Here is a 25,893-nt window from a genome sequence, read left to right as displayed (position 1 = left end):
AACTGAACCTTTGAAGTATTATTATCATTATACTGTTAGCAATTACTAAGTATCAGTAGTTTTCAAAATAGATGAGTTAATACTTTTAACTGCCTAGTCAGAAGTGTTTTCTTGAAGACTGCTCATGCAACTTCAGTCCTGAATTCAATCTGCCCTTTGCAGTCAGCTTCTCAATTCTTCTATTTTTTTACCCGTTTTGCCCTTTCACTGAGTCCCTTCACTGAAGGGTCATCAAGAAATACGGATTCTTGTGAATGTCTTGTGTATACATCTTTTCATTTCCAGTGATAGTGATCTACTCCAGACCTACTATAAGTTGTCTATCACTGCATAACAATACAACAATCACTCAGTGATTTAAAACAGCAGCCATCTCATTTGTTCATAATTAAGTTGTCATTAACTTGGGCAGGGTTCAGGTAGGTAGTTTTTCTGCACGCTTGCCTAAGATCATGTAGTCACTGTAGCTACGTGATGTTAAAGGGCCTCACTCATATCTGGAAGTTGGTATTGGCTGTTAGCTGGACCATGTGTCTTCAGGAGGGTAGTGTGGGCTTTGTTTCATGGGGGCAGTGTTCCAAGAGGCTAAGTTCCAATGCACACATGCTTCTCAAGGCTCAGCTTGTGTCATGGTTGCTGAGATTTCATTGATCAAGGCAAGTCACGTGGCCAAGCCCTATATCAATGTGGGAGGGGACCATACAAGGTCACAGATAGAAGGGTATGTACTTTATTAGAGGCCCTTACTGTAAAAATGTACCATACCTAGTGTACTGGGATAGCCTCTAAGACATTGTCTCAGGGTCCTGTCCTGCTCACCTTCTGTTCGTTCTGCAACAACCACAACTGGACAGTCCTTCTCAAACACCAGTTATTCTGTCGTCCTAGAGCTCAGTTGTTCTCAGTCTGTGATAATTTTGTTGTCCAGGAGACATTTGGCAATGTTTGGAGACATTTTTGGTTATCACAATTTGTAAAGGGGAAGATGCTACTAACATCAAGTAAGTAGAGGCCAGGGAAGCTGCTAAACATCCTGTTATACACGGGGCTAACTTCCCATGACAAAGAATTATCTGGCCAAAAATGTCGATAAAGGTTGAGATGATAACCTGCACCCTAGCTCATCAATTCCTAGAGGTTCCCCAATAAAAAGTGAACTAAGGGTGGTAAACTCTTCATCTGGGCATTCAGAGTCCTCTATGATCTGGTCCCATTTCATATACCCAAATAGCTCTCCCTTTAGTCTCCCATCAGGGCTCCCTCCTCCATGGATTTAAATGTCACTTTTGACATACTTAATTCTTCTCTCTATATTTGGGTTTATTTCTGGACTTTCTAGTTGATTCTATTAAGGAATCACTCACATTTTGAAAGGACTCTTCGACTTATGAGAAGATTCTTAAAGTTCCTATTGGGTTGCCTTTCATATTTCTTTTTTTTTTTTTAATTTTTATTTATTTATGATAGTCACAGAGAGAGAGAGAGGCAGAGACACAGGCAGAGGGAGAAGCAGGCTCCATGCACCGGGAGCCCGACGTGGGACTCGATCCCGGGTCTCCAGGATCGCGCCCTGGGCCAAAGGCAGGCGCCAAACCGCTGCGCCACCCAGGGATCCCGCCTTTCATATTTCTAAGTGTTTATTTATACATCATGAACTACATGGCAGAGAAGATCAGGGGAAAGAGAGGAGGAGGCAATGAAGCTTAGGACTAATTTGTTAGGCACAAGTACAAGTTGACAATTCATCTGAAATTGTCATGTAAATCAGTGAGAAAATAGTTGATTTACAGAAAGAGTAAGAAACCTCCTGTTTATCTAAAATGTGAGATGCTTCTGCAAAGCCACTCACAAGTTACTGATAAATGCTTTTGAATATCCTCAGAAAATACTCAGGGGAAGGCCAGGGTTATATAATCTGTCTCTAATTTTTTCAAGAAAGAAGGAGAAGAGAGAAATAGGAAGCATTTCTTTTCTGTTCTAGCATCCAGAAACAGCTAATGAGAAATTGGAGATAACAGAGCAACCTTTGAGAGCCAGTGATTTAGTAGGTAAAGAGAGCTTACCTGTATTTATCAGCATGACTTTGAGAAAGATCAGCTTGCTCTGTGGCTACCCAAGGATTTTAAAAATCAAAGATAATCTTGTTAGAGTGTGTTTCATAAAACAGTGAAAAGATGATACGGTGATCAAGTACATTTCTAAAACACAAATAAAATTTGGAAAAGAATCCTACTCTATCCCTTCTTGAATGAGATAAAGAAAGTTGTTTATACTTGCTTAATCTAAAATTTTCTAAATGTATTTGACTATGGAAGCCAGGTTTTTGGTTTGGTTTTGTTTTTGTTTCAATTTCAGAGGGCTTTCCACCAAGTTAGTGATCTTGAGAACACACTTTGGGAAACCTCTTGATTGATAGCCAATGACCAGGGTGATGAATCATGAGAAATTATCCCTTTGCCACTATGTCATAAATTGGCCCAATTTCCTATAACAGGGAATGAGCACCACATCTTAAACTCCCCTTTACCCAGTAAAATGGAAGAGGCTTTTAATGGAAGCCTGTTATAATCTACCCTATAGGATTTCCTTCAGGTACAAGAGCCTTCCTCAAAGTCATTTAACACTATAGTTACTCTGCGCCAGAAAATCCAATAAGCCTGTTAGATGGAACTAGATATCCAAGTAATGGCATACCACTGAGGGACCAATTAGTAAGTTCAGAAACTCTCAAACTCTTGCCCCTGCAAGACCCTGAGTCTTGGTTTTCTCATGAATATCTGCCATGGCTTGCTGTTACTAAGGAAGTTATAAGAAAATTGAAGATTTTACAAGAAAAGAATGTGTCAGCAAATTTACATCACAGTGATTTTCTTTCTCTTAATGTAAATCTGAAAAAAGGAAAAGGAAAATATAACACCCATATACCCAAAATTGCAAATGTGAACATTTTATCAGATCTGGTTTTAGAAAATACAGCATTATGGATGCAGTTGAACTTCCTCTTTGATTGTATATTGTTTCTGTAATCAATATATAACATTGTGTGTGTATATGTGTTGGCAGTTATCAGATTTTGGTAAATCTTGCATTATAAAAAAATTAAATATCAGTATAATTCTCTAAACAGTATAAACATCATTTCACAAACCAGAGCAGGGTAGACATTCAGTACTAGAACTGAGTGAGGAGTGTTGAGTTTCAAACATCTGATCCCACTTTTTAATGACCAAGCAACACTCCTATGTCATTTTCCCACATTAGAAAACTATGTCTCATGCGTACATCTTGCTTCACTCAGTTGAAAAAGAATTTTGCATTTCATATCATGTATGCAGGTAGTAGAGAGAAAGAGAAATTTAAATTTAGTGCAGTGAAACTTTTGGACAGTAAAACCCAAAAGGCAACTGTGGTAAGCAGGACTCTCCAGTGGCCCCAAATTCCCATTCCTTGGTGTACATGCTCTATATAATCCCTTCCTTTTCAAAGTGAGCAGATCTTACGAATGTGATGGGATAGTCAGTCTTGTATTATATTATGTTATATAAGACTGTCTGAGGAGCCTGAAGTGAGATTCTCTTGCTGGTCTTGAAGAAGTAGCTGCCATGTTGTGAGAGGGCTCCATGATTAGAACCTCAGAAGTTAGATTTAATGGGAGTAATTTGTCTTTTCTAGAGTTTCACGTAATGAGGATCATTCAGCATGTACTCTAACATGTTTGGCTTTTTTTGCTCAGCATAATGATTTTAGATTGATTCATGTTGTTTCAGATTTCAGTTCCTTTCTGAATGAATTCAGTTCCAGAATTTTTTCCTTTCTGGTAATGAGTAGGATTACATTATACATATACATCACAATGTGTTTATCCATTATATTTTGATTGACATTTGGGATATTTCCAGATTTTGACTATTATTAATAAAGCTACTATAACTATTACTGTGTAAGTCTTTGTGTGAAGGAACATATGTGTCCATTTCTCTTGGGTAAATTCCTGGGAGTGAGATTTCTGGATCGCATGGTAGGTATATGTTTAGCTTTATAAGCAAATGACTAAGTGTTCTCCAAAGGGATTAATTTTACATTCTTACCTGTAGTATGAGAGAGTTCTAGTTATTCCACATTCTTGTCAACACTTGCTGCTGTCCTTTTAATTGAAGTGTTTCTAATGGATGCATATTAGTATCCCATTGTGCTTTTAATTCGCATTTCCCTGATAACTGTGATGTTGTATGACATTTCATATACTTATCAGCCATTCTTGTATCCTCTTTAATGAAATGTCTGTTCATATCATGTGCCATTTTTGACTAGGTTGCCATCTTATGAGTTGTGTATGTTTTTTTCTTTATTCTGGAAACAAGCCCTCTGTCATTTATATGTATACTTTGAAAATCTCCCATTCTGTGCATTGCCTTTTCATTTTCTTAATGGTGTCTTTTGAAGAGCAAATGGTTTTAGTTTTGATAAAATCCATTATATCAATATTTTATTTTGTAGTTTATATTTTTGTGACCCATCTAACAAACCTGTCTACCTAGAGTTGCAAAGGTATTTCTTATGTTTTCTTCTAGAAATACAGATTTTCTCATTTGCTATTGCATCTATGATCCATTTTGAGTTCATTTGTGTATTGAATGAGTTTAAAATTGAAGTTTATTTTTTTCTATATGGATATCCAAGTCTTTCAGCACTACTTTTTGAAAAAAAAAAAAAAAGGATCCTCTCATCATAGAATCACCTTTGTCAGAAATCAAATGACCATACATGTGTAGGTCTATTTCTGGACTTATTCTGTCCAAGTGATTTGTATATTTATCCTTTTCACTAACACCATGTGGTCTTGATCACATGGCTTGATAAGAAGTCTCAAAATCAAGTAGTATAAATCCTACAGCTTTGTTATTCTTTTTCCAAATTGTTTTGGACATTCCTTGGTCCTAGATATTTCCACATAAATTTTAAGATCAGTTTTTCAATTTACACATATGTATCTGGCATTGTGGTTGTGTTGAATCTTGTAGATCAATTTGGGGAGAACTGATATCTTAGTATTAAGTCTGCCTATCAATGAACATGATCTATCTCTTGTTTATTTGTTGCCAGCATATAAAACTCAATTGATTTTTCAATTATAATGAACTTGTATTCTGAGACCTTGCTAATCTCACTTGTTAGTTCTAGTAGCTATTTGGAAGAAGTCTTAGGATTTTCTCCATATACAGTCATGCATGTCATGAGAAGAAAAGGATAGTTTTAGTTCTTTGTTTCCCATTTGTATATGTTTTCTTTTTCTTGCTTTATAACACTGGTTTAGACTTCTAGTACAATGTAGAATTATAGTAGTAAAAACAGATCTCCTTGCTTTGTTCCTAATCACAGGGGAAGTCATTCATTCTTCCACTGTTAATTGTAATGTTAACTGTAGAGGTTTTTGTAGATGTTCTTTATAGTGTTTAAGAATTGTCCTCTATTCCTACATTGTTAAGAATATTTATCATGAGTGGATTTTTCATTTTGTTAGATGCTTCCAGCATCTATTTAGGTGATCATGTTTTTTTCCTTCACTATCTTGTTAATGTGGTGAATTATATTGATGAATTTTTAATTTTTTAAAAATTTATGATAGAGAGAGAGAGAGAGAGGCAGAGACACAGGCAGAGGGAAGGCTGCATACCGGGAGCCCGACATGGGACTCGATCCCGGGGCTCCAGGGTCGTGCCCTGGGCCAAAGGCAGGCGCTAAACCGCTGAGCCACCCAGGGATCCCTTGAATTTTTAAATTTTAGTTCAACATTTGCTTTCATAGGGTCTCACGGTTTCTTCACATGGTCCCTCCCTCAAGATAGTTGGACAACTTACATGGTGCCTCAGAATTCCAACAATGAGTGTTCAAAGGGTCTTGGGCCAAGGCTTCAAGGCTTCTTACAACCTAGCCTCAGTAGTCTTAAAATGTTAGTTCAGCTGAACTTCTATTGCTCAAGCTAATCACTAAGACCAACCCAGACTCAAAAGGAGGGTAAATAGTCTCTCTCAATTAGAGTAGTAAAGAATTTTTTACCATCTTTAATCTACCCCACCTTTTTGCTTTGAGTTTGGCTTTATATTACACCCTTTTGGTTGTATTTTTTTCCTCATCTCTGTGTTTGAAGTGGGATGCACTATTTCAGCTCAGTTACCATTTTGACCTAATATCTACCTCCCCTGCTTTAGACCTTAAATTAGATATCATTTCCCAGACCTTCCAAAAAGAGATTATGCTTCCCTCTTAAGTGTCACCATAAGACCCCATTTCCACCCACATACCTATTGCACACATGGATCTGTCCTCCAGCAATACTGTTTCTCAAAAATAAAGCAGTCTTTTTAAGACTCCGTGCTTCCTCCACAATATTGCCTCTGCCTAAGATCCTTTCCCTGTTTTGTCACCATGCAATCATAGGTCATCCTTTAAATATCCTTCACAAGGTTAGGCTTCCCAATTATAGAGACAAGAAAACTAAATCTCAGGTTGAGAGAAACAACTAAAATCACACAATGACTAGAACTAGGATTCAAACCAGATCACTGATTCAAGTGCTTCGTGTTTCCCTCCATAGTGCAAGTAGCAAATGCTATCTTGCTCTGCCCCATCCACTTAGATCCCCTATGCATTCCACCCAACTGTTTACTCCTATATCACTTGTTTGAAGACTGCCCCAAGGCTGCTAGAGTTTGCTTTGCGTGTACATCTAGTCAGCTGTAGGGACCTGAGCAATTTGTTATCTCCTCTGAAAGTAGTGGTGGTGTTCAAGCCCCCTTGCCCTCTATGTAGAACAACTCTAAGTTGACCTGCATAATAACCTTCAGCATTGGGACTGAGACAGTCATCACTGGGTGACATTGCTTGATGTCGGTGTTGTACTGTTGCTTATCTTCCTTCCCTTGACCATTCTACCTGCCCCACTTCCCTAACCTTCCACATCCACATGAATCCTTATCCAGTGTCTGGGAAACCCTGCCAGAGACAGTGCATAGCTACTTTCCTTGGCATAAAATACTCACTACGGAGACTCAAGTCAAAGGGCACAGCCTTGTCTGCAGTTTGTGAAAGTACCCTGTAGGATATAGAGCTCCCCAGAAGCCACCACAATACTCTGACACAAGTCGTGAAGAAATCAACATATTTGACATTGCTGTATTACATATAAAACCATAATACATACAATTAAATATGTATGGCCTATAAAAGAGAAAATATTCCTTCCAGAGTTAACCAAATTATTCTTCTCTTATAACACACTAAGTGACTCAAGAAAAGTAGACTGCAATTTACCATTTAGGAATCTCAGGTAAAAGTTTAAACACATTATAGACAAATAGTACAAACAGGCAAGAAGATACCAATATTTAAAATTTTGTACTTTTTAATTTTATCATTATGGGGGGTAGAGGTGTTTGACATACAAAAATATGTTATTTTTGTATGAGATGCCAACACTTTACATGCATATATTCCTTGATTATCTATCTCTTGATGCAAAAATAACTTATATCTCACTTTAATTGGGAAAAATTTCTGGGTATATTTAACTTAGTATATTTTCTGGGCATATTTAACTTAGTATATTTTCAATGTCCTTATTACTAGAAATTCTATTTTCCTGAAAACAGTAGTGGGTAAGGGTGGAAGTGTCATGAAATATTTTGACTCTTTTGTAAGTTTCTCTTATTTTGCACAGGTAAGAAGTGATGGTGCAGCCATAAAGATGGACAATCTTCAAGCTAAAAAAAAAAGAAGTGAAAAGAATGAGCCTAGATTCTAAGCATGGTAAGTGCATGAAAAGTCTTTAGGTTAAGTACTTTATGTTTCTCAAGGAGAAAGATAGCATCAGACTTGAGAATATCAAGTACATCTTTAAATTTTGTCACATTAGTGAGGAATGGTGAGAATATCTGAAGTTGAAGACCTGCTTTATTCTGAAGGAAAAGGTATGTGTTCGGCTCTACTGTGACTCTCAATGTCCATAAATAAAGTTTTATTGGAACACAGTCCTGCCCTGCCCATTCACTTTCACACTAGAAGGGCACAGCTGAGTAGTTGCATCAGACTCATCTGACCTGCAAACATAAAATAATTATTCTCTGGCCCTTTACAGAAGAATTTTCCCAACTATGCTCTACATGAAGTACACGTTTCACTTATTCTCATAGCACAGGTTAACATAATGCACTAAAAAGGATCTCCTTATTTTCAAACTAGTCCTCTAATGTCATGCCTCTAAAAATTCTTCAAATCCAATAAAAACACAATATCTCAACTTAGAGGGAAAGAAGTGCAGTCATCCCAAGACAATATGTGGTAGCATGAAGGAAGAATGTGGAAATTCTATCAATGTTAACATTTTTTAAAATAAGAAAATAGTGACCAACCAGAATTTTGTGCAGTTGTCTGATGTGTCTGATGACTAAAGTTTTCAGTTTCTTATTATTTTAGAAGAATCCTATGATAAATTCTTCTTAGAATGTATTAATTTTGACTTTGATAAAGAATTTCCAGGTCTTATTTTAGAAGGCATAAAAGACCATGATTTGTATGGTGCTTCCCATTTTGCCTTCCCTGCCAGCAATTCCAACCTGAGTCTTCCAACTGCTTCACTCACCTTGATCCAGTTTCATTTCTCCTGTTTTTTTTACCTGGTTTCTGATCAAACATTTTGTTTACTATAATTTCAAATTGTTCTGCTGTGTGTGTGTGTGTGTGTGTGTGTGTGTGTGTGTGTGTTTACCAAAATAAGTCCCAAAGCCTTTTGGAAAGTAGACAGGATTTAAAATTAGGAATAATTATAAACAATTATTAGGCATTTGTGTGCATTTTAATATAGGTAGTACTAGAACGATAATCATGTCATTATTTATTTACTTACTACTTGCCTTAGAGCTGCTTAAGACACCCTCAGCTTTTTCCCAAACTTATATTCTAACAAAAGACAGATCATGTTCTAAGACCACAATGGATTTCCTCCTAGAAAAGCCTATGAATTTGATCTCAAATGCCCCAAAATTACTTTTAGCTCCAGGGAATGCAGTGTGTGCATTGTTAGATCAGAGGTACAGTTATATCATCCAAAATAATGGAGAAATGTACAATTCTATGTAGCATGAAAGTAGTTCCCAAATCTATAATATGAGGAGATGTTAAAATATTAATCTTTTCTTTAGACTAAGAAAGATTAAATCTTCTATTCCCAGAAGTACAAAATGAGACAAACTAGATCAGTCAGATAGTGATCTATAAAATTCTAAAACCCTTCCTATTCCTCTGGAAAGCATTATATAATTCAGTATTCAAAGGATGAGATATTCAAATAAGGCTCTTTTCACCAATACCTTAGAGTCTCAGCTTAGCAATGAAGTAGGACACTAATTTTTTACTAATGTAGTAATTGGAAATACAGAATCAGGATTTCTAATGCTATTACATGTATTCTGTAATTTGCACATCTTTAATGTTAAAGAAGATGGGTGAATAAAGGGAAAAATTAGCTTAAAATAAAAAAGTAAGAGGTCACATTTGCACCATACAATGAGATATTTGAAGAAGACAGAATTCTTTGCCCACCAACACGTTTGTTGAGAATACTTTTAGAGTGATTTTGTGAAATAATGTAAATTCCATTCTGTCTTTTAAGCTCTCAATTTATATTTTCCAGAAATAAATTATTAGTTAAATTTTATGAGATATACAATCAGTAGAAATTCCTCAAACTGTTCCATTATTTTGTTTGTTTTGAAACCTATAAAGTTCCTCAGGTTCCTTACAGAAGTATTTGTTCCATGGATTCACCCATTTGTTCTATGGATTCCTCTATTTCCTAAAAGGCTAATTCGTTACAGAAATCTCAGATTTCCTTCAAAAAGCTCAGATTTCACAGAGGAGACTAGCATTAATCAAATTCTTGAAATATGGGACATCTGAAATAGTAATTTCAACTCTAATAACTACTCAAGTGTTTTTCTTTCCCTACCTTGTATATCATTCTAGTAAATGGTATTCTGAGGACAGAGGCCAACATAGCTGAAAGGAATCTAAGTTCTCCCAAGTATTTTTTCCTGAGCTTTTCAATGAATTCCAAAGTACAAAGGAACTCATGTAATTTTTGTGCTATATGAGAGGTCATGAAAACTTGGTTTAGCTTTAAGTGAAGTTATAAGAAGCTATTTTCTGGGAAATATTTAATGACTGCTAAAAGTCTGTATTAAATGGAAACAACCCTGAGGGTTTATGAATAAGCACAAACCAATGCACAGCTTTTATCAAGTTTTCTCTTCATTTTGTGATGACATTTAAGACTGAAAGAGATACAAGTGGGCAAAAATCAACATTCTCTTACCGTCTACAGTTTTCAAAGTTTTTTAACCACATCCAGGGTGACATTCTTGCAGAAACAGTTTCACACATTCCAAACTAATATGACGATAGTTCACCAGTAAACTCTGTGAAGGACAAAGGGAACAAAAAGTTATAAGAATAATGAAATGTACTTTGATGAAGTTTTCAAAAATTCATCCCTCAAATTTACCTTGGCCTTGCATGTCCACTAACCCCACCCTATCCTTCCTCACCTATCGGTCCTGCCATCCCAACCAGATAGAGACAGCAGATACAGTTCAGTGAAAGAGTCGTGTACAATGAACACACCTAATAAAATTCCAGACCCCCAAAAAAAGTGAAGATGATAGGGGCAAAGATCTAAAGATGTCAGATTCTATTTTGATATTCTTAAGGAAATGATAATAGTAGATAAATCTAGAGGGTTATTATGGTGATGTCCTTTGGATGGGTATTTGATAATAATGAAGTAAAAGTAATCATTATCTTAACATCTGGCACCAGAATTTTTCCCAGAAGAAAACTGTCTAATTTGGGATAATTCTTTGCTAGACTCTCATAGGAGGAAAGAATCTGCAGAACAACACGTGATAGTTCTGCCACTTTTTACAGACAGGAGGATGGGTTTTTCTTCCTCCTGACAGTGGGTAAGGAAGACTGTGGGGGGACAGAGACAGAAGGCAGAAAATCGTAGCAACGCCAGACCCAGCAAGGTTGTTGATGGACACTTGAGGATTAGAGAAAGTGTTCCCTTTGATGTGATGAAGGCCCTTCTTAGGTTCCCTGAAATGTTTCTACAAGTTTATTTTGCTTACAAATGAGCTAGAAGAAGGGGCTGAGTTACCGTTGTCCATGTAAGAGGGAGCAGGACCCCAAGAGGCAGGGCAGGACAGGAGGGAATGTGAGAGCATAAGTCCCACCCTAGAATTTGGATGACCTTGAAATGTCTACCTACATCTCGGGAGTAAAAAGGCCTCTTCCAGGATAAGGGATCCCTGTATAACCTAAACTGCTGGTTCTCAAAGGCTGACTCCTGGACCAGCAGCATCAGCATCATCTGGGAAATTGTTAGAAATTGGGGGGGGAGGGGGCTGGACTTCACTTCTAACCCACTGAATCATAAACTCTAGGGTGGGGCTCAGCAGTCTGTGCGTATATGTTTTTAAATATAGTATTTACTTATTTGAGAGACAGAGAAAGCAGGGGGAGGGGCAGAGGGAGGGGAAGAGAGAATCTCAGGCTGACTCTGCACTGAGCGCAGAGCCAGACACGGGCTTCATCTCCCGACCCGGAGATCATAGATCATGACCTGAGCCAGAATCAAGAGTCAGACGCTCAACTGACTGAGCCACCTAGGGCCCCACACCAGTCTGTGGTTTAACAAGTTTTCCAGGTGATCTTGATGCACATAAAGATTGAGAATCACTGATCTCGAACAAAGGTTCACAGCTTTGGCCACATTCAGATCCACCTCTGACACGATGATGAGAAAATCCTGATGCCAGAGAATCATTCCCAATGATTCTACCAACCTAAACAAACTATACTTCTAAAAAACAGATTATTTATTTTAAAGATTTTATTTATTTATTTGAGAGAGAGAGAGAAGTAGAGGGAGCATAAGCAGGGGGAGGAGCAGAGGGAGAAGCAGACTCTCCACTGAGCAGGGAACCTGACGTGGGGCTCAGTCTCAGGACTCTGGGATCATGACCTGAGCCAAAGGTAGGCTTTTAACCAACTGAGCCACCCAAGCGCCCCAAGGAAACAGATCATTGAAAGTAAGTCTACAGACCCTAAAGTCAATAATCTCTGGTAAGCAGCATTCTTAATTGACCTTCTAGTTGGGTTTCCTAATAGTAATTCTGATTTACCAGAATCAATGTTCAGTATTTAACACCCTCCAAAAGCATTAATTCTTCTGTCCACTTCAGACTCTTCTGTTAGGCTAGTTACCAGGTTTCCATACAAAACTTGGGGTTCTGTAGGAAGGCAGATAAAAGTGGAGATCAGCAAAAAGAGGGGGATGTTAGGGCAGGTAGGTTTATAGCAAACGTTTCCACCATCCCCAGAACTGTCAGGGAACGGGAGAGTCATCAATGTCAGAAACATGAGATGGTCCCATATAGATAGGGCTATGCCAACCTTAAGGGAAAGTAACTTTCAAACTTAAATCCTAAGTGTTACCATCTTTGCTCTCCAGATACAGACCCAGAGAGTAGATGTGGCCTGTACTCACTATCAAAGATGATTTGGAATGAGGATTTTGAATGTTTCACATAGCACACCATAGAAAAAGCTCCTAATATTAACCAAGGGTAAGGGGAAAGCGTCCTTGAATAAATACTGAAATTCTTATATCTGTTTGGATTCCACTGAGTGATTAGGCCCTTGCTATCTAAGGAATAAGTCTTCCCTATAATAATTAAGAAAATTCAAAATTCTCCACAATGGGTTTATTCAAATTGAGTAATGATAATTTTTACCTTATTCTTAATAAAATGCTTTTGAAAGAAGAAATAACTACCTTAAATAAGGAGCTTGAGTGTATATATGATGAATAATACTTGCTATTTTAATAAAGAAAATTTTAATGGTATTTATTTTTTTTTTAATTTATTTATGATAGGCACACAGTGAGAGAGAGAGAGGCAGAGACACAGGCAGAGGGAGAAGCAGGCTCCATGCACCGGGAGCCCGATGTGGGATTCGATCCCGGGTCTCCAGGATCGCGCCCTGGGCCAAAGGCAGGCGCCAAACCGCTGCGCCACCCAGGGATCCCAATTTTAATGGTATTTATAAGCAAATCATAATGCCTAACACAGAAAGCATTGCATATACCAGGCCCCTAAATCTTTTCCTATGCTGACTCACTTAATCCCCACAAAGCTCCTGAGGCAGAAGCTATCATTTTCATGTTCATGTTACTGATGAGGAAACTGAGGCACAGAGAGGCTTAGTGTCTTACCTGGGGTCATACAGCTAATAGAAGCTGGGATTTAAGCCAGGGAATTGGGTTCCAAAGCCCATGCTAATTCCTCATAGTCTATTAGTGAATAAGTGGGCAAGACTCCATTTAATAATTGTTCCTGTTCATTTCTGGCCCAAACCTCAATGATAGTGTAAAAACTGCATGATTATACCACAGGATGCAAACACAGGTTTCTGTTGAGTGTTTTCATGAGCACAAGAATGGTGGTGTCTCATGTTTTCTTCTAAGAAAATACATTCACTTATGTGAGGAAGGCAATGTAAGGACAGGTTTTATATTGCTATAAATCTTTCTCTCAAAATTTTCAGCCACCTTTGGAAGTCCCTATCACTTTTAAAATACAATATTTTTTTCTCTTATAACTGTTAAAATAGGCTCTGTTATGGAGGTACCCATGCTTACAAGAGTTGCAGTAAAACAATGAGACACCAGAGTGTCCAGGTGCCTGTCATATATTTACCTACTTGATCACCTCTCTGTAAATTAAGCTACTGAAGTACTGGGTTGGGTACATTAAACAATGCAATGTAACTGGTTTTGAATTCACATTTGAATTAACTGAATATTTTATTGAAGAAGTGAAAGTAAAATATAAAAGAAAGATACTGAGGAGTCAAGAGAATCCAATAAGAGACTTCCAAGAGAGCCAACAAAAATGGGATGTTGCCATAGTTACCAAAACACACATATACATACCTACACACACATACACACAGCCTACAATCTCAATGTCCATAAGATCTTGAAAATCAGAATAAGCTCAAGTCTGCAGTTGTTCTCTCCTCTGTACTGTAATTAGTGTGATCTTGGCCTTTGGAGACAAGCCAGAATGAAAAAATGTCTTCAGTTCTGCCTGTTAGTAAGTCCTATCCTTTAGGAAACTCTCTCTGAAGCCTCTGTTATGTATCAGTGTAATTAGAGATACAGCATCCTTCTAACATGAGGATAGTCTCCTAATTAGGGAATTGACCTGAGCTATGTATGTATCATTCATGGAGGCCCACCACCAACGGTAATACAGGAAGGACTCTGGTTCTAGTTGAATCATACTCTACGTTCTACATCACCCAAAGGAGCTACTTTCGTCTCAGAGACAAAAATCAGTAAAAGTCAAACAGTGGCTTAACATTAATTAGCCTCAACATACTATATATTCAGTTTTTTCTTCGTTACTTTTTAGTCAGGCATTTATAAGTGAAATTCAAACACACATCACTGGCCATCAGGGAAATACAAATCAAACACGTATAGTAAGCTGATCAAGGGGATGATAAGCACAGTCTTTATCCAGACATTCATAGATGAAAGACAAAATGAAAAAAAGGCAGGGAGGTGGGGAGGGGGCAATTTCCATCTGTAGCACAGCTTAAGCATCAATAACAAATTGGGTCTGATGGAAAAGTAGGCTTCAAGGCTATAATGAAATAAATTTATGATGTCTTCCTTTCTATTTGCTCTGACTGATTTTTCTCATATAAAAATCTGTAGGACTCTGACAAGTGTCCTCTGTCTACCAACTGCTGCATCAATTATGACTGAGATCACAGATAGATGTGTAATTAGAAAGAGGGATGATAGTGGTGAAGTTGCAAAGAGGAGAGGAAGCATGTCAGTTCTGTAAATCTAACAGAAGTGTATGGGCCCCATGATGATCTAGTACAAGGGCACAAATCTATAATAATGAAAAATACCTGGGTAGTATGAAATCATGTCTATTCCATATGCCCCTCTTTTTTCCATTCAGGCCCATTTCCAGACCCTGTATCTAGTATATATATATATATATATATATATATATATATATATATATATGCAGTTCCACAGGAGGAAGCCAAGTATAACCTTTATATTTCTTCTAGAACATCAGTGGATTAGACCTTAAAACAAATGAGTTTCATTGAAAGGGCTTTGTGTGTAACTCTCCAAATTGATAAATGATTGTCTCATATGGTATCTTTACTCAGAGATTTTAAGTTTAACAGATGTTAACTAGACTTACTGTGCTGATAACTTTGCAATATATACAAATATTGAATCATTATGTTGTATGCCTGAAACGCATATAATATTTATCAATGATTCCTCAATTTAAAAATTAATAATAAGTAAATCAAGCAGTTTAGCTCTAGAAAAATAGAGCGGTATGTGTTTATCATTGTAACCCATTACATTGTAACACATTACATTTAAAATATGTATATTTTGTACATATTCATGTATTCTACCTTAAAATACATTTGGTATATCAAGAATACCTAAGAGAATCGACTGGAAGACTTTTCACAAAATGGTATACTTGGACAAATACCTACAAATTTTTTTAAAAACAGCTTTAATACCATAATATCTATAAAGAATATTACAAATCTATGAAGCAAGACATATGTTTATTTTTTAAGGATTTTATTATTTGAGAGAGAGCACAAGTAGGGCGAGGGGCAGAGGGAGAGGGAGAAGCAGATTCCCCAGTGAGCAGGGAGCTGGACGCAGGGCTTAATCCCAGGACCCCAAGACCACGACCCAAACCAAAAGCAGACGCTTAACTGACTAAGCCACCCAGCTGCCCAGCAAGTTGTATGTTTCAATGGTAAAGACCACACACACACACACACACACACACACACACACACACAAAATAAAAAATAAAATCAAGAAATGCAAAATGCCATTGAGAATATTTAAAATTTTTATATCAAGAATCATCAGCAAAACAAATTAAGATACTCCCTCCGTAATGTTTGCTATATATGTAAGAGAGCACTGAGGTTTCCAGCGATGTGGCAAACAGGCACCTCCGTACACTGCTATTGGAAGAATACAATTGTACAGCCTTTCAGAGAACACTTTAGCAATATGTATTTAAAAGCCTTAAAAATGTTGATTTCACAATTTTCTGAACAATCTATCCTATTTTGGGGGCTTTATATGAATGAAGTAATGGAAGATGCAAATATTTGTGTACAAAGATATTTTTCACTATTTATTTTTGATAAGTAAAATTAGAAGCAATCTATATGCCCAACAAGAAGATAATACTTAAATTAATTATATCACATTTGCGTAATGAGATACCAAGCAAACATCAGAATGTTTTTGGAAAGATGGTTAATTAGGAGAACATGGCATATGTTTAGATGGAAAAGTGACATTCCTAAAACTATTTATGGGATGATTCATAACTAGTGCCATATCTTGATTTTATTATAATAAACTAAAAATATTTTCTCTTATTTTGAAGGTCCTAAGTTGGTGGTTAGAACACTTTTTTCTTAAAGAGCCACATAGGAAATACTTGAGGCTTTGCAGGATTCAATTTGCGTTTAATCACAGCTGGCTACAATGTTTCAAGCTCCCTCTTATAAAACAAACTTGGAAAGTTCTCAAGTAGCTTTCTGGCTTAATAGGTCTTACTTGGCAAGCGGAACTATTACCACCTGCCCTAAGCATCTTGCAGGATTGCGATGATCCGATTCGTAAGGAAGCTTTGGGCAAATATAACCGGTTTTTATGTGTTTTATATTTTTAATATTTTCTTTATTTATTCATGAGAGACAGACAGAGAGAGAGAGAGAGAGAGAGGCAGAGAAAAAAAGCAGGCTCCATGCAGGGAGCCCGACGTGGGACTCGATCCCGAGACTCCAGGATCACACCCTGAGCCGAAGGCGGCGCTAAACCGCAGAACCACCCAGGGATCCCCATAACCTGTTTTTAAAAAATCACGATGTGGAAGAATCTCTTCTTGCCTAGACTCCCTTTTCCTCTCCTCTGCCCACCTGAATCCCGCCAAGTCCTGCAAGGATTATCTGAGGTTAAACTCTTTCCCAAAAGTCACACCCCTCTTAAAGCTTCTTTTTCTTTTTCAAAGGATGTGTATACCATTTAGATTTGCGTGTGTGTGTGTGTGTGTGTCAGATACTTTTTCTCAAATTCAGTGGCAAGTAGCTTGAAGGAAGCACTTGTCTTGGATGTCATTTCCTATCCCTTGCTGCAAACAGATCACCTAATTATTTTGAATTTATGATATTTTTTAAAGTATGCCAGCTAGACTCAATGACAGGAACTGCTCTGTCCCGTCTATTCCTAGAATACTCAGCTTTGTGATTCTAGGGAGTGAAGACTTAACCACAGAGCAATCTTTTATTTGAAACATTTTAAAGATATGTACCAATAACAACAAATAGGTACCAGAACATTATTTGATGCTTCGAGGAAAATAAAACTGCTTCCAGCAAACCACAGCCATTATTCCACCCTCCTACTTCACTACAAACTAAAAACAATAACACTAATAATTTCTAGAAGTAGAGAATCCATTGACTTCTTACAGTCATTAGGAAGTTGATTTTCTATAAATTTGATTATTTTATAGATATAAAATCAGTTTTCATGAGGCGAAATAATTGAGGCATCCTTCATGATGTTGTAAAACCTCAAACAGTAATTATTGCTGTGCACGTTACCCTTCACACTGCACCCATGCCAAACTAATATCCCCTCTACATTTGTTTTATTATTTTTATTTAAAAAAATATTTTTAGGTATTTTTGGCAAAGAAGATGCTTTAAGCAACCAAGAATGACTTAGGCTTACTAACGACCTCATGGTGAACTAAATGTGCTGGGTGTTATGAGAGATGTAAAGAAATAGACTTAATCCCTTAAAATCCTCTTTTTTTTTTTTTTTTTTTTTTTTTTTTTTACAAGATGCCCATTCAGAGCTCACGAACATATTTGCTAAAATATACCAGGGAATTTAGTTCCTCACCATGTGGACTTCACCCTAAGATTGCCTGAGTGTCCCTATGATGTGACAGCTGGCTTTCCCCACAAGAAATAATGAAAAAGGGGAAGAATTTTATCACCTACTCTGTGATGTGAGATGCTATCATTTCTGCTGTGTTCTGTTGGTCTCACAGACCAAGGCTAATATAATAGTGTTGGAAGGGATGATACAGGGCTGAATTCCAGAAGCTGGGAATCCTTGGGGGCTATTTTGGGAGCTGGCTACTGCAATGATAGAATATTATCTATCTAATATTAACTGTGATCAAATTTTAAGAGTCATTAAAATGGGCATTTTATCACATCCCTAGACTTGCTTAAGGCCCAGGAATGCAGTAAGAAAAAATAGATATATCTGACTAATAAGTGGTGAGTATTGCAGTAGAAGCAACATTACAGGGAGGAACACTGAAGACAAAAAATAAAAAGGCCATCCTGCTATGAACTGAATTATAATTCTCCAAAATTCATATGTTGAAGCACTAACTCCCACTGACATGGTATTTGGAAATGGGGCCGTTGGGAAACAAATGGGTTCAGATTAGGTCATGAAGACGAGGCCTTATGATAGGAATAGTGCTCCTATAAGAAGAGACTCCAGAGAGTTTGCTTGGCTCCCCCTCTTCCCCATCATGTGAGAATACTGCACAAAGGCAACCATCTGCAAGCTAGGAAAAGAGAGTTCTCACCAGAATCCCATGCTGCCATACTTATCTTGAACTTCCCAGCCTCCAACACTATGAGAAATAAAATTATGTTGTTTAAACCACCCAACCTTTGGCATTTTGTTATGGTAGCCTGTGCAGAGCATACACACTCTAAGAAGTAGGTTAGCATATGCTAGACTATACTGTAAGGCTATGTTGTAAGGGAGCAATGGTTCAGAGTACACCATTTCTGTGTACTATATTATACGTTTGACTTTATTCAACATTAGTGAAGCTAGTCCCATGCCCTGGCATAAGTGAGACTCTCCCTCAGATTGGTAAATGTAGGGCCTCTTGGAAGATAGCCTCCATTGGAAGACTGGTCTGTGAGTTCTAATATCCTGGGGAAGGGCAATTATGATTTGAGGGTGTAAGAAGAAATGCTGACCAGAGAGAAAAGAAAGATAGCAGTGCAAGAACCACGAGTTGACGAATGTCAGTGTCAGGACCAGCTGTAATCAGTCAACTACTACCCTGGGAGGTAGCTGTGCAAGGGAGTTGAAGACACTAAACACCAATAGGACAATCTTGAGATCTCAGTCTTGGGGTACACTGCTTAGATGTGAGGTATTGAGCTCATTTTCCCTCATAGAACTCCATTGACTTCAGTGGAGATCTGGCTTCATAAGCATCACTGCTGCAGGGGACCCTGGCATCATCCCTTGGGGCAGCAGGAAGCAATGACAATAGTGGACTCATGAGCTTCCAGTTTCTCCACATGGGAGAAGCTAGATAGACTACCTCCTCCTTCAATCATGTAAGCCTCACTAATTAGCCTGTTCCAGGATAATTAGGAGGCAGCCCAAAGAGGAGGAAAATGGATTTCTTATATATGAGAATGGCTAAAATGAGCAATTAATTAGAAATGTGAATAGTTATGACCATATTTTAATTCCAAGTTTGGAGGAGTGCGTACCAGACTCTACATAATATACCCTTGGTATATATATCCCTCTAGGCAAACAACTCTTCTGTCAGGTGCTTGGATAAGTCTCTTCTATTCATATTTTCATTTATCAAGGATTTACTCTTTTAAGAATCTATACAGATTCCTTTTGGCCTACCATATCATTGTCTACATTATAGACTACATTTAAGGTGCCCTTAAAATGACGAACTGAAATGGATAATTAACTCAGGGTTCATTTTCATCAGGCAACTGGATAAAAAAGGGATAATCTGCAATTTCCCTACCCTCTTTGGCTTATTCCTATAGAGCTTAGGTCTAGATATTTGAGCCGGTGGCAGCTTCTTGCCAATGCATGGATTCCTGTATTGGTTACCTGTTGGCCTCCATTCACATTGAGATACCTGTAGAGTTTAAGTAAAAGCTTTAATAGGAGTTTTTCATAAATTTATACACTCAGTTTCCCCTCTCCTAGCTAGCAGGTCAAGAGGTGATATATCTATATGAAGAAACATTAGCTTCATATTTAACTAAACAGAGTGGAAAGGATGCTTCAGTGGAATTTTGCTGTTAGAAAGAAGACACATAGCAACTCAAATCACATTGTGCTTTGCTCAAGTCTTACTTTCCTAGAGATAGAGCTTTGTCTACTATGTCCCCCACATCAACTTGGTTAAGTACCATGAACTTTAAATATCTAAACAAGTGTAGTCTTACCTAGAATTTCATAGACCTTTCTGATCATGAGAGTTATTTTATTTATTTTTTTAAGATTTATTTATTTATTCATGATAGACACAGAGAGAGAGAGAGAGAGAGAGAGAGAGAGAGAGGCAGAGACACAGGAGGAGGGAGGAGCAGGCTCCATGCCAGGAGCCAGACATGGGACTCAATCCCGGGACTCCAGAATTGCGCCCTGGGCCAAAGACAGGCGCTAAACCACTGAGCCACCCAGGGATCCCCGAGAGTTATTTTAAAAGGCACTAAAGATAATATAAACCAGATTTCCATGATCAGAGTTCAAACAAAGCTCAAATGTTTTTGCTGCTTTCATGTAAGTATTTTTTTTAAAGATTTTATTTATTTATTTGAGAGAGAGAGTATGAGCAGGGGGAGAGGAAGATGGAGAAACAGACTCCCCACTAAGCAGGGAGCCCAACTCGGAGCTTGATCCCAGGACCCCAGGGCCAGGACCCAAGCCGAAGGCAGACACCTACCTGACTGAGCCACCCAGGGGTCCCATCATTTAAGTATTTTTAAGTATCAGAATCAAGAAATAGAATAAAAAGTTTTCTAAATGAAAAACTATATGAGAAATCATTGTCAAACTTTTGCAAGAGCAAAAATAGCTTCAGCTTTCATAAGAGAGAAGGGCTTGTAATATAAACATCTACACGGATATAATAATAACTATATCTTAACTTGTTTATATTCTTTATATTCTATGCTATTAATCTTTTTTCTTCTTTTGTTTAAACTCTAAAGTCACCTTAGTTTATCACCTTTCAAGCTAATGAGGCAAAAATCACCCCCAGGGTCTTCTAGAGTCTTATTTCCAGAAACCACCATAACTTACCTGCCTTGCTTCTCCAGGGAAGCAGATAAGCACTCTGGATGCCTCTGCTTGGCTTGCCTGGAAGCCAGCAGTAGAAGCCCATATGAAAGGGTGCATTTTGGGATGCCAGGGTAGCTTAGTGTTTGAGCGTCTGCCTTTGGCTCAGGTCATGATCCCGGGGTCCTGGGATCGAGTCCTGCATTGGGCTCCTCACAGAGAGCCTGCTTCTCCTTCTGCCCCTCTCTGTGTCTCTCATGATAAATAAATAACATCTTTTTTTTAAAAGGGGGTGCATTTCTAGCAGCAGGAATGGCATTTCTTGTCTTTTACTCCCTTTCTCTTTTCTAAAAGAAACAGGACATTCTTAAGACATGGAAGGCTCATGAGACAGATGTAGGTGCTGGAGTCAGCGGTGCTGGTTCTGTGTCCTTGTCTCTGATGCATTCCATGACCTCCACATAGAAGGCACATAGAAGGCAAACATACTTAGATTTAGGGTACCCCTATCTACTTATGTTGCATATTAAAGATTAAAACAGTTTTCCTGGGCACCTGGGCGGTTCAGTCGGTTAAGTGTCTGCCATCAGCTCAGGTCATGATCACAGGGTCCTGGGGTCGAGCCCCATGTAGGGCTCCCTGCTTAGCAGGGATTCTACTTCTCCCTTTGCCCTCTACCCCTCCCCACTGCTTGTTCTCTCTCTCTCTCTCTACTACTCTCTCTCAAATAAATAAAATCTTTTAAGAGAAATAGAAAAATAAAACAGCTTTCCTGCCGGGGAAAATATAGCATAGGCTGTGCAGCCAGATAACTTGGTGCGGAGGTCCACAGTGCCATTTACTAATTAGGCAAATTTGGACAAGTTAATTCCTGTGAGCCCCAGTTTCCCTTCAGGGAAAAAAAATGGGAATAATTGTTTATCATTTAGAGTTATTATGGCATTAAATATATGTGTCTGTGAAAGTGCTAATCCAATAGAAGGCAGTATTATTAAAGAGGTGGCATATTGCTGGATTTCCCAGCTGTTACTCCATCCACCATTTTTCAGCAGTGGTGGTCGTCACTATTTTGTGCAATTGTTGATGCTGCCAGTGTCATTTGCTATTCCGAAGTTCTCTTCCATCACAGCTGTTTGTAGTGAGTGTTGCTCAGTTGCTGATACTCATTAAGTCTAATGGAGAGAACACTTGTTGGTCAGATGATCTGGGATCTGACCCCAGCCCTGCCATTGCCCAGCTGTGTAAGCTTGGGCAAGTCACAGCACCTCTCTGGTCTTGATAATATCCTCATTATTTAAACAAATGTTTGGATTAGAGGGATCTTTAAGGTTTTCTTCAGCTCAAAAATTATAAATCTATAATTTAGAAGTTATATGCAAGTTTTTAATATTGCCTTAAATGCCTCAACTATAGAATGGGCAATGGCCATTTTTTTTAATGGTTGTAAAACTTTTTGACATTCCTCCAGTTGAGAGGTAAGATCTACGTGCCCTCCCCTATAAAACTGGACACGCTTATTCACTACTCCCATCAGTAGAGTACAGAGGAAATGTTATTAAATGAATTCCAAGGTTAGTTCATACAGAGTGATGCAGCTTCCACCTTGCTTCCTGGGGATATATTTGCTAGAGCCCTGAGCTGCCATGTAGGAAATACCACTGTCTTGGGGCTGCCATGCGGTAAGACCATAGGGAAAGGCCATGTGTAAGCTCTTCAGTGATCAGTATCAGCTCAATACAGAGTTCAAGTCATCCCTATCCAGATGTCAAACATGTAAGAGAGCCTCCAGATGATTCTAGGCCCTCTCAGTCTTCCCAGCTGAGGCCCCAGACATTGTAGAACAGAGATGAGCTATCGTTCCCATTCATTGTTCAAATTCATACACCACAGAATCTATGAATGTAATAAAATGGTCATTTTATACCACTTGATTTCAGGGTGGTTTGATACACAGAAATGGTAACTGGAAGAAAGGCTAATAACATTATATTATATAAATATATAACAGGTTGTCCTCCATGTCCTTTGCAGCTGTGTAATTTTGAGTTAGAAGAAAGTGGAGAAACTGGTCATGAGATGGGTATAAATTAAGTAAACAGTGTTGTGGCTCAGACCCTTTAGAGCATCAGCTTTAATGCCATGCCTTTCTCTGGTGAACACTCTTTGGTAAGGGAGCTTCTGTTAGGGAGGGCATGTTCTCTATGACTGCTTGGTCTTCCCCTCACCTCTTCTCACCATCCCCATTCTTGCTTACATTTGAGGGTGAAAGGAAGAAGAGGTTAGAACCATTTACTGATATGGGAAGACAGGCCCATTAGGAATGTAGAATGGTCATGGTGCTGTTATTGGAATCATATCATAAATTTGCCCTTCAGAAAAATCTTTGGTCAGACAAAATCTCACAGATCCCCAGACTGTGCATCCATTCCTTTCTGATTCATTCTATTCCAGTCAGTGTTGATGGGTCAGGTCACCTCAAAGAAGAACGCTGGCTGCTTTACCAAGACACAAAAAATGTATGAGGCAGAACCCCGGCTTCTCATTCATCCATCTACAAGAGTATATTTGTTCTTTTGGTGATTTAAATGAAGAAAAGTCCACAGACCAAACCATGGTGCCAAAGAACAATGTGACTACTTTGCTGGGGTCTGATTGCAATGCTCACAGAGGAGAGATTACCTGAGGGTTCGCAAATGGGTACTGATTTCCACCAAGCTCCTGTCTGTTATCGAGAGCAGGAGCTGAGGGCCAGCCTGTCCAGCTTAGGACACTATGTCACAATGAGATGGACAATCCGATCTCTCACCTGCAAGAGGAAACAAACAGGAATTTCTTTTCCAGCCCAGGGCTCTCTGCACAGAAAAGACAGGGCAATGAGTCAAGAATGTTAATGATTAAAATGTGCATTTTTTTCAGATGCATTATTATCATCATCGTATTAGTAGTTCTCATTTGAGTACTGCCTGAAGTGTGTCAGATCTGAGCTGTCAGATCTGTCAGATCACAGTAGTCCTACAAAATATACATTAGGATCACTACTTTACAATAAGGAAAGTGTGCACCTGGGAGTGAAATGTCTTGCTGAGGCTGCCCCTAAGGAAGTGGCAAAGCAGAGTCAAATCTAGAGGTGATGGTTCTGAAGCCTGCATTTTTACCAAAAGTACTTTTGGTTAAGAACTAAACTGGTAAAAGTCAGTCATCTGATGCAAGCACTGAGGTTCTCTGTTAATAAAATTAGGAAGAAAGACTCTGATAAACTAATGATATAAAGTGGAATTAGTTGTAAGATTCTAAAAAGAATGTCAAGTTTAGGCCTAGTAGGTTCAGTTCTAGGTTATTATTAGAATAAGATGAGTTATGAGATGTGAAGAAGTTGAGGTGTTATGAAGGGTCGAAATGCATCAACTGGAACTAGACAGGAAAATCAGATCTAACTTGTGATTAACACTGTGAATCTGTGTGATTTTTCTGCTTATTTTAACCACTGCTCATTATGGTTTAATTACCATCATATTAATGACTATTGAGTACTGTCTTAATAGGAAGATTTTATTCATCTCCCTAACAGTATCATTATCAGGAAAAATCAATAATAATCTCTCATTGCAAGTAGGGTGGTGCTAGGCACTGAATGAACACAGACTCAGATTTTCCTTCTCATAATTTATAATAGAACAGGATCTTAGAAGTCCTATCCCTCTATATATGTATGGATGTTCACACCCACAGAGAAGGGGAAGTCAAGTCCTACAATCCTCTCCAACTCTTACAACTATCCATCTCTGTGTTTTTACCTAGATCCGTATCTATACATGTTCTATCATCTGTGCATTTACTTATGATGTTTCATATTTATGCTGTAATATTTATTGCCTTTACTGCTTAGTGTCTGGTTTAAGTGCACATATACATTTCTGCTCTTTATGTGAGTGAATGCAGAGCCCACTTTTCAAACCTTGAGCTCTATCTGGGCCACAAAGCCTACAGTTTCAAGAGCAAAGAGAGCTACCTTTCTTCCACTGCAACTCTCTTAAGAATTTAGTGAAAGGCTTGACATTTAGAGAACATCATAAAGGGTCTTCGACTTTCCAGGGCACAAGAAAATGGAAAATCACAGGAGAGATCCTATCCAGGATCCATGTTATGCTAAGTGATTTTCATTTTCACTCAGCTGATCCACACTTTGAGGAAACGTTTTATAAGAGAAAGTCAAACTTAAACAGTAGCAAATTAGGAAGTAGCTATTCATTTTAAAGTAATTCTAGGCAAAGTTTGTGTTTTTGTTTTTAAGATTTATTTATTTATGAGAGAGAGAGAGAGGCAGAGACACAGGCAGAGGGAGAAACAGGCTCCAGGCAGGGAGCCTGACATGGGACTCAAACCAGGGTCTGCAGGATCAGGCCCTGGGCCAAAGGCGGCGCTAAACTGAGCCACCCGGGCTGCCCTAGGCAAAGCTTTTAAATATAAGAAGACCCCACCAAATGAGACTTGACTCACAAAATTTCAATTGACATTATTTACTGTGATATAGCCTTCATAGTCTAGTCTCAGTCATTAAGTTACCCCAAATTTACAGAGCACTGACTGTA

At 38.2% G+C, this 25,893-nt stretch overlaps 1 protein-coding gene and 1 long non-coding RNA gene across 9 annotated transcripts in view; one reads left to right on the top strand and one right to left on the bottom strand.

The window, feature by feature from the left end:
* Positions 1-25,893, bottom strand: part of RASEF (RAS and EF-hand domain containing) — a 209,476-nt gene that overhangs the window by 78,021 nt on the left and 105,562 nt on the right. For 4 of the 6 annotated variants that reach the window (XM_072836982.1, XM_072836964.1, XM_072836996.1 and 1 more), the window contains one exon: positions 10,370-10,472. In XM_072836982.1, the coding sequence (XP_072693083.1) occupies positions 10,370-10,437 (68 nt within the window). In that variant the 5' untranslated portion in view covers positions 10,438-10,472. Of the gene's footprint in view, positions 1-10,369; positions 10,473-20,039; positions 20,157-23,983; positions 24,111-25,893 lie in introns of those variants that run through there. The other 2 variants (XM_072836973.1, XM_072836956.1) reach the window with 2 other exon arrangements.
* The window catches only part of LOC140638899 (uncharacterized), a 102,569-nt gene that overhangs the window by 1,143 nt on the left and 75,533 nt on the right, over positions 1-25,893 (top strand). For all 3 annotated transcript variants that reach the window (XR_012035860.1, XR_012035851.1, XR_012035865.1), the window contains exon 2: positions 7,718-7,806. This is a non-coding gene — a long non-coding RNA (uncharacterized lncRNA). The remainder of the gene's footprint in view (positions 1-7,717; positions 7,807-25,893) is intronic.

Source organism: Canis lupus, chromosome 1, assembly GCF_048164855.1.
Source record: "Canis lupus baileyi chromosome 1, mCanLup2.hap1, whole genome shotgun sequence".
In the NCBI taxonomy this organism is placed as follows: domain Eukaryota; kingdom Metazoa; phylum Chordata; class Mammalia; order Carnivora; family Canidae; genus Canis; species Canis lupus.
This window is presented reverse-complemented; position numbering and strand designations above follow the sequence as displayed.